The sequence below is a fragment of the Phymastichus coffea genome, unplaced genomic scaffold (assembly GCF_024137745.1).
Source record: "Phymastichus coffea isolate CEN01 unplaced genomic scaffold, Cenicafe_Pcof_1.1 PCOF00001, whole genome shotgun sequence".
NCBI classification, from domain to species: domain Eukaryota; kingdom Metazoa; phylum Arthropoda; class Insecta; order Hymenoptera; family Eulophidae; genus Phymastichus; species Phymastichus coffea.
Genome location: NW_026706812.1, coordinates 15,822,441 through 15,832,650, shown reverse-complemented (window position 1 = coordinate 15,832,650; position 10,210 = coordinate 15,822,441). Strand labels below are relative to the sequence as shown.

The 10,210-nt window shown below is 29.9% G+C and overlaps 1 protein-coding gene across 1 annotated transcript; it reads right to left on the bottom strand.

Moving 5' to 3' along the window:
- Positions 1-3,414: 3,414 nt before the first annotated feature.
- Positions 3,415-7,602, bottom strand: LOC131675219 (myosin light chain alkali). The gene is made up of 6 exons (XM_058954145.1): positions 7,471-7,602; positions 7,323-7,350; positions 4,965-5,273; positions 4,774-4,860; positions 4,300-4,359; positions 3,415-3,871 (listed from the first exon to the last, which is right to left on the bottom strand). Exons 1-5 carry the CDS (start codon positions 7,471-7,473, stop codon positions 4,334-4,336), a joined length of 453 nt encoding a protein of 150 aa, XP_058810128.1. The 5' UTR covers positions 7,474-7,602; the 3' UTR covers positions 3,415-3,871; positions 4,300-4,333.
- Positions 7,603-10,210: the final 2,608 nt, after the last annotated feature.

Genomic DNA, 10,210 nt, shown 5'->3' with positions numbered 1-10,210 from the left:
TTCGTCTGATCGTACGCTATATACGTATATATATATATATATATATATATATATATATATATATATATATATACGTTTATTATTGCTGTTACTTTCGTCACGCGTATACGATAATCACTGATAAAAAGAATATAAATATACTGATTTTAGGAAATAATAATAATAGAAACTGGTTGACAAGAAACTGAGATGAAAACTGTAAAAAAAAGCGAATAAAAATTGTACGTAATTCTGAAGAGGATTTGAACTGTAACACGACTGGACGTGATTAACTCTGGCTCGAGACTGCTTTTTTTTAGGCGTGGGCGATACAGTAATGCAGCGCGAGAGTGTTACTACGCCGTCACTGCATTACTACGAACCGCCCACGCGCGCTGAATGCGTACGACTATAACGCGCCGCGCAATTATACATAATACTAATACATATATAAAAAAAAATTGAATTTACAAGTTGTCACTTAACATACATGCAGAAAATATATGAAAAAATAGAAAATAAGAGTTTGTACAGGATTATATTAGTGATTCGCCTAGTACTACTTCAGAGAGGAGTTTTGATGTTAATGAAGTAGATAGTAGCTAAAGTTCAACGATTTATGCAGAAACATTGTTACTATATTTATTATTTTCATGTAATTCCTGATATTAATTTCAAGTAATAATCTTTTTAATTATCCTATGTAGCTTTGATATTTGCATAAATACTTTTTGAACTTTCACTTCTTGTTTTTTAGTCGATATTTATTTTTATAAGTCATAATGCTGTCCTGCTTTTTTTGTATATCAACGTTTTCATCATTAACTGTTCTTAAAAATCATATAAAGACTATTCATAAATCATTAATTAATGAATGTAGTCTTTATCGACACATAGAACAAAATCACGACATTCAAAAGTTTACAGTTGTCGAGTCAGTTAGTGATACTCAGCATGTTCAAATTACCGATCGTAATTTATTTCTTCAAGTAAACAATCAAAGCAATTATTCTAGTAAGGACGCTCAAGTGTTAGATAAAAATTACGCGAACGTTATAAAACCGGACATTACTGAATTTGATATTAATGATTTTATAATATTAGTTTTCATTCGCGCATTACGTTTTGTAACGAAATTGTACGCACTTAATAGTTTGAGTAAAGTAGTGGTACATTTGATACTTACTGAAATGCGTGAAAGTTATCTGAACGAATGTTTACAATTTTTAAAGTTGAAATTAACAAATAATTCTGAAATTATTCAAGTAGTTGATATTATTGAAAATGGATTTCAAGAATTTAAAATTGAACATAAAACTATTGAGTATTAGAAAAAAATTAAGTGTTTAACGAACCACTATCAATCACGGTTTCTAATTACTTGAAATTTTCTAAAAAATTGCGTCGAAATATGGTTTACAAAAGTACTGTATCTGTAATTCTCATAAATAAAGTTTTGGCAAAATTTTTGAATTTGCCAGGTATTTTTGAATCTATAATACAATGTATTCGAGAAAATAAAAATAAGCCATATTCAACATTTTTTAAAAGTAATTATTGGAAAACTATTGAAGAAAAGTATCTAAATGAAATCGTTCTGCCTTTAATTCTATATTTTGAGGATTTCGAAATTAATAATTCTTTAGGATCTCGAAGAGGAATGAATAAAATAGGGGTAACTTATTGTTCTATTTTAGGTATTCCACTGAAATTTGCTAGTATGTTAGAAAATATTTTTTTATTTCAAATTCAGAAATATGATGATCATAAAAAATTAGGGAACCAAAAAATCTTTTCTAACATTGTTCCGAAGCTCACTGAACTAACAAAAAGTGGCTTAACCATTAATATAAATCAGAAAAAAATTAAAATATATTTTGTTTTAACATTTAGCGTTAGAGATAATTTAGGCTTAAATACTATTTTAGGCTTTAGTATGAGTTTTAACAGTAATTATTATTGTCGACTATGTTTTATTGAAAAAAAAGGTCTAAAGACAAGCAAAAAAGAAATAGCAAATTATTTACGAAATACAACAAATTATAATGAATATATGAAGAATAAAAGCCTATAGGTAATGTGATGTAGTAAATTATGAACAAACAATTTAAAGAAACTAACAGTAGAACAAACCCTTTGGTGAACAGTAACTCAATTAAGGGGGCTCCAGCGCGGAAAGTTAATATATCAGTAATAGTGATTTCGATAGATTAGATTGAGATATTTCATTTTAAAATTTACACGTTTAACATGTCCTCATATGGAACCCACCGCGGAAAAGATTTAAAATTGATTCGTTACTAACCTTAAATGAGTAGTTATAAAATAGAAAAGTCATATTCTTATAGATTAAGAATTCAGCTTTCATATGGTATGTTTAAAAGTATATTATGAAAATTGTTCAACAAATTTATTAGGCTCTCGGATATCCGGCGATTGAACGGTAGCCATATTTGTTTTGCTGTTAAAGAAAGTCGCACGAGTTTGAATTATGCGAAATATGTTACATATTCGCAATTAAAAGTTTTCATGACTTGCGGCTGAATATTTCGGTAATTTCAAATTTAATAAATAATACAGCTCGTGACTGCGCAATACGCAATTAGGTTACGTTAGATATAAATAAACATTTCGTATTACCCACATGCAGTATCAATAAAAGTTAGTTGTTGATTGGCTCATTACAAAAAAAGATCAATTTGGAGACTATTTATTAAATTTATAAATAAAGTCTGTCATATTGGTGGCTACTTTTGAATAAATACTATTTCAAAAATAGTTATAAGATTTTTTTATACTAAATATACTCCGTTGTTCAATTTTATTTGTTTAAGCTGTTTTGACTTTTGCTGTAGTCACTGGAGCCTCCTCAAATAACTTCTACAGGTCTTAATTTGAGGGATCAGATCAATAATATTTTTATTCATTTATTTGAAATTCTTTTATTTTTTAAAATCAACGTAATGTCGTTTATCAATGTTGATTTTAGTTGAAGTTTTCTTGTTTTGATAAATTTTCTCGGTTTGCCGTATACAAATGAACCACATTGTTTACTTGCCTCATGAATTACCGCGTATTGATTTGCACACGCAAATGAGAAAAGGTGTCCGTGTTCAAATCTCTTTGATTGTCACAGCTTCTTCGTGAATTTGTCTCAAAATAACCTTCAATATTAAAGAGAATTTCAAATAAGCGAAAGATTATATTTATGTTCGCAGTGATTATATGTATATTCTAATTGTTGTAGATGCTGAGGATTGTTGAAAAATATTTTTAAAGATAGATCAGTTAGAATCACTTAATTACAAAATTCAATTCAATAGTTCAAAAGAGGTTAGAATAAGTAATTTGATGTCTAACAATTAGCTGTATGAATAACGAGGAATCAGCAATACAAATATTTAGAAAAAAGGGTTTAAAATGGGCATTCAGTAGAAGTGAGTCTATGTTGATAATTTATTAAAGTAATACATAAAATAGTATATTGTCTTATTTAGTTGAGTATATTGTTATAACAATTTTTAGCTGAAATAGCGGTGATTTTAGAACAAGTAGTATGAACGAAATAAAACAAATTGTTGTGTAGTATTAAACAATATTGATCAACAATAAATAGATTGAAATGTGATATGTTGTCGATTCATAATGACAAAACAGATAAATATTTTAAAAAGTCATGCACCACTGTTTTCTTTGATAAAATAATTTTTGCTGCTTTGAAATGCTGATCCGTGTTTTTATATGTCCCAGAATGCCTTGCAGGCAACGAGAAGTCGGTGATAGTGCAGATGATCATTCACGAAGATGTTCAGTGTGAACAAATCGCGTAGAGTTCTTCAATTTTCTATTTATTCTTCACCCCCGGCTCTATCGCACAGCCGTTTGAGAAACGCTAAAACACAATTTTAACCAATTCATCTAACTTTCTTTCATTTTTTGCTTCTTACATAAATCAACATTTAGAATTTATTGTTGGAAAAACATAGATAGATTTTGAACAGTGAGTAGCAAAATAGTTATTGAGCTGCATCCCTGTTGCGCTGCACCCTGCGCTCCCGATAAACTGCAATAGACGAGACAATAAGCAAACTACTGGCTAAGAAGAAAGTACAAATTTCATTAGAATTTCTTTTCCTTTGCTAGTATTTATCAGGCTTTTGAAAATGTTACTTTTGTAATATTCTTTACTATTGTACTTTTATCTTGGAATGAAACCGAAATCGTCAATCGAAAACATCAATTACGATTGATTTCAAGAAGCTTAAGCAGAAAGAGTAGCGCAGTTGAATGTCTAAAGGGCAGGTGATAAGGTTTACTCACGCTAGGCGATCCATCCGTTGGTGAATATTCCAGCTTACGACATTAGTTTCTTGACAAATGCTGTAAAGTTACAGGTAGGGGAATCAAACTTAAGGGATTAAATACATCGGTTGGAACTCCTTTTCTTTAGGACTATGTGTTACTTGCGGAAGCCAATTGTACATATTGAATTATTTCCCTCGATCGTTTCAATGAATAAATCAGGTCTGCAGATACTGCGTTTTTAATGACACTGTCCGATGTTATGAGGATTCATGAACAGGAATTACATGAATTCGATAAATCTTTTAATAAAATTGTAATGGATATTTTAGACGTAAAGAAATCATGAATACATTTTGCTAAGATAGATTACGGTTACAGAGTATAATGATTAGAATTACGTAGGGAAAACTATTAAGTTAACCGGTAAATTGATACCAAAGTATTCTATGCAAGAGCAATTATTCAATTAATAAAATGCTCGATACATACGTGCATATGGGATGAAACCGTCTTCATCTTCTGGGTCCATACATTCTTTCAGAACGATTTCGACTTCGTGGTCTTCCAAACGCTCACCTGATTGAATAGTATAGTGATTGAATATATATAGTGATTGAAAGGTAACATAAAATCATGGAATGTCGTCAATTTCCGCAAATGAAAAAATGAAACATGTTTACCTAAAGACAACAGAATGTGAGAAAGTTCTGCTCCCAGCATTGTGCCGTTTTCCTGTTTGTCGTATAATTTCAGACATTCAATGAAGTCTTCGTAGCAACCCTGTTCCTTGTCCTTTTTGACTTGGCTGAAGATTGGCAGGAATTCTTCGAGTGTCATGGTCTTTTCACCTCTCTTCTTCGTACCACCCATCTTTTCGATGGTAGCATTGGTTGGGTTCAAGCTCAGTGCGCGAAGAACATTACCAAGATCAACTGCGTCGATAACGTTGCTGCCGTCGGCATCATAAATGGAGAAAGCGAATTCCGCCTCTACAGAAATTTGTTTTCATAAGATTAAGTTAACTAATTTATGTTAAAAGCATGTCAGTAGATCTATAATAAATTAATTTGTGAAAATACATAGGTACACTATGTTTCTTCAAGCGCAGTATGCGCTCTGAATTAATGAGAAAGATTATGTACGGGTTTGCATTGCGAACATTCAGTATATAAGCAGCATTGATTAAAAGGTAATGGATCTTTTATAAGTCTAGAAAACAACTAGATCATGCTATTTACTTGACGCGCCGTTTTTCATCTATTTATTTTGTAATTATTCTTATAAATTAAATTTCCTATGATTATTGAGAATTATCCATTGAGTTATATATTGCAAACTAAAAATTGCCTAATCGCTTGTTAGTAACAAATTAAAAGTATAAACCTTTTTATTTCTGGCATTATTAAAAGTTGAATTTGTATATCTAGCAACAGTATGATTCACTCGTTAAGAAAAACAAAACGAATGTTTCAATATTTGTATCTATAATAACAGTTGACATCGGAACCTAATTCGTACGTTTAAATGTGCAGCAGATTTCCCGCTCTCAGGGCTTTTTAGTCACGTTTGAAATGCTTGTTTGGTCTAGAATTAGACGTAAATAAATTACAAAAATATCCGATATTCTGATTTGTAATGTTAAAAAGATTTTATTTTAAAACAATAATTTGCTTTTCTCATCTAAAATTTACCTATATTTGTTTGATGTTTGAAAAATATATCATTGGCTTTAGAATTCATATTACTTAGCTATTTTTTAATAATTATAGTTATTTATCAAAATATGATTTGCTTGCAACTTGTTTTACAATGTTCATCGCCATTTTATTTATTACTAATTTCAGCTTCAATAATCATTTGTCAATTCTGAATTACTAATGAATTTTAGACATATATATCAATCTATAATATCAGTCAGTTCACGAAAGATTAATTTTTTTACTACTGCCTTAAGTTAAATGGTTTAAAAAATAAGAATACGCGATCTACTTATTTGGCAGCAGGACAGCTTGCATTTAACTTGGTGATTGACAAAAAGCAAATACACTTTTCCGCATGTGATTAACAAATAGAAATAATTTTAATATTCTTTTATTAAATATTCTTTTAGTAATAAGATTTAAACAATAATTGAAAGACATTTTCATTCATTTGAAAACTAATTTCAAGTTGTAAATGGATCATATCTGCAAAGAAATCAGAACATTTTTCCGAATAATTCGCATTATTTTTAGCCACGTTACCCCTTCCAAATCTCAAAAGATTCGAGCAGTGGGTCAGATTACTACTAGCTAGCCATATAAGAACCGCCCGCCCGATATTTTTAACAACGGAATGTGCTATTCCCCGATTGACGCTGTAACCAAGAAACTTCACGAATAGGATATTACGCAACCGAGGTTGCAACGGCTCGAGCTTTCGCGGTGGGTTTGTGCCAATAGCTTTGAGTAAAAAAATATTATGCGATTGTTTTTGTTAATATTATTCTTTCAGCCAGCGTGCAGGCTTCAATCATATATAATAAGTACAACTATTCAAAGCAAGAAGCTTTAAAAAATTTTAAATTATTAACATTTCAACTAAATAATTATAAAGGAATGACTGAATATTTGACATAATATGATGCAATTTTCGATTATTTAAGATTAAGAAGTAATTTTAACCGAGATAATATATGTGGGAATCGCATAATTATCAATTGATAGATCAAGTTTAGTGAATAATTAAGCAATGCATTGAATGTCTTGAAGAAGGTAGTTTTCAAACGTAGCGAAGGCACTGATCAACCACTTTTCATACCAGATAAACTAATATCTTGTTAGTTCACATAATAAAATGTTCAATGGACTATATTTCGTTGTACGCAAATCACTGAATAGTTCGACAGATAAACCGCGCACTTTAAATGCTGCGGTGCGTGAAAGACACGGTAGTTGCATCACTGACACTGATTTCAAGAAATTACCATTATCGAGCAGTCGAGGATGAGTTCTGATATTGTTTATTTTATATCAATTGCATTTTAGTTTTGTACTCACTTTCAACGTCTCTGGGATTGAGATCAGCCTGAAAAGAAAAGCAGATATTTCTGAGAAAATCGTTGAATAAATTGTCAATAAATGCCGTAAATGATTGGCTCGCAATGAAGATTGAATAATTAAAACGAGAACAAGACGAGAGATTTACCATTATTTTAGTTTATACGTGGCCTCTGGATGCTCACTGAACTAAACTGGAACCAGAAGTGCGAGCTAACCGAGGCTTGCTCATTCATTTTAAGGCAATAGATGGCGCATCGCTAGGAGATATTTGAGAATCAGAGCCAGTTGGAAAAGCTTTATTCTTCCCGCGATTATAAATACGACAGCGAGGCGAACCGACGCGAGCGCGATCCAAAAACAGTTTTAAAAGACTTCGACTTGCTGCTACTAGCTAACACTGATTTTTCTCTAATATATAGCATAAGCTTTGTTGAAGGCCACCGCAACTATTGCCAGTTGATTTCTCGAAAGTTTATATTCATATCGATTCCAAGCTAATTGCCTCATCGATTCATTTTACACTATTCATATCACGCTTAATATAATTTCTTCAATGTTATTTGAATTCGCAATCACTGTTGTTCTATAACATAAAGACTTATGAAATTCGTGAGATTACAACATAATACTGCAATCTTGAAAACATAAATATTGTACCATTCGCAAGAGGCAACAAATGAAATCGATTTCCTGTTATTTAGCGTTTTACCTTTTTTTAGACGATTCTAGATTTGTAACTGCAAAATAAGGTTTTAGAAAAATAGTACTTAATTTATTTATTCAAATAGTAATCATCATTGTTCAGTAGGGCTGCTTACTTCTTTCGATTTAATATTACTTCCGGTGCAAATAATTGTATCATAAGCATTTAATTGATTGAACCAGAATACATTGATATATTTGAAGAAACATAATTTGAGATTTTTTTAAGTAAGCGCAAATCTAAATACCATCGAACAGAAATGCTCTCAATTGTAGTATATGCGAAAATTTTTCATTGAAAAATCTTTTAGTTACAATGAAAAATACTAGATAATAATTACTAAATGATTCTTTCATGAATAATATTTCAAAAAAATCAATTTTAAAATAGTTATTATATATAATAGTTATTATAATTTCACTTCCTTTTCATTGGATTTTGCTGAAATAGTAGTATAATGCACAATAGAGTTGCTAATGACATTAGAAAAATGTTGAAAAAATATTTAAATAAAGATGAGTACCAAATTATATTGCATTTTTTAGAATAAAAAATGATTTTTAAGAAAATAATTTTAATTAAATAAAAAAATTCGTCTATTATTTACAAATGTACATCTCAAGCATTGTAGAATTAATAATATTAAAAGCAATTGTGAAGTTCTATGCTCTGAGATCATAAATATTACAAAATTTTTATATGAAAATATAAATTTCTCTTTTAACAAAAAATTCTATTAATAAATCAATGGATGATCTGGAAAAGATACACTTGTCTGCCTTTAAAACTAAATTTGCATATGTTCAAAAGTTATAAACATACGTTGATGAAACGTTTTTAATTGTTAAACACCATTAAATAGATACAGTAGAAGAAAAATTGAATATTTTAGATAGTATGGTTATTAGAAAAAATAGAATATTAATGAATCGGTATTAAAAATCAATTTCATCCGACAGACTCATTTATTGCACCTTTCACTTTTTTATAAAAAAAATATTGTATATAACGTGGTTGACAGGGTGTTTTTATTATCTGACATATGTTTCGATAATTAGTAATGTTGAATTACACACACACATACTCATAATAATGTACTCTTGGTAAATTTTATATTATAACATTACAAGTTACTGAACATAAAAATAATAAGAACGAAGATGTAATGATAAATGTACATATGTGTAAATATACAACCATGTACTATATTTGATTGGAACAATCTCAGCATCCTTGATTTTAAATGAAATTGAAAATTATTTGGAAGCAATGTTTAATCTCAAAAGTGTTGTACATCAACAGCTGACGATAAAGGGTTATACTAAAGAAGATACAGCGAAACTAAATAATACTCGTATATACATAATCCCATTACAAGCTTATTAAGGAATTAATGATCGGGCACAGGATATATAAGACAGAATTGCATTCGTGAGACCAGTCGACAACAGATATTTGTTTTTGCCACAGCATTGTTGGCTGTTTATTTCATAATTCATTGTTAATTATCATGTATTGATGTGTTACGTTCTATAATCTGTGTTTTATTTTCTAATTATATATTCTAATATATGTTATATATTCTAATTTTTTTATATAAAGTCCTGAAGAGGTCAACAAATCTGTTAACGAAATGTCAAGGTTTTTCTTTCATACTTTGCATACACTAAGTAAATGAAGAGAAAATTAACCCTTTATTGTCTAGTGACGAGAGATAGTATCTATGAGTTATTGATCTGCTTGTAACATTACATTGTGTAATTATCATTGTGCTTGATCGGTGTAGCCAATCTGTCAACGAAGGGATGACAACCTTATTTACGTTCCGCTAAAAGATATTTGTTAACCTCATCGGAAAAAAAATTTATAAGAATAAGTGCTATGAATTTTTCTGTTGGACAGAACAGAAATGTTAGTCGAAGAATGCTTTGGTTTTGACTAATGGCCCTCGCTGCTGGGAATTGTTTTTCTAATGATATTAACGAATCTATTAACAAGAAAAAAAAAGGTTGTCATTACTTCATTACACCGATTACGCAGTGACGATTACGCAGAGAAATGTGGTAGACGAGATCAGTATTCAAACAAAAGGTAGGTTACGCTTACTATATGTGTATATTTATCGAATTGATAGAAATATATAACCATCTTATGAAGAGCATATTCTGAAGTTTTCAAAACA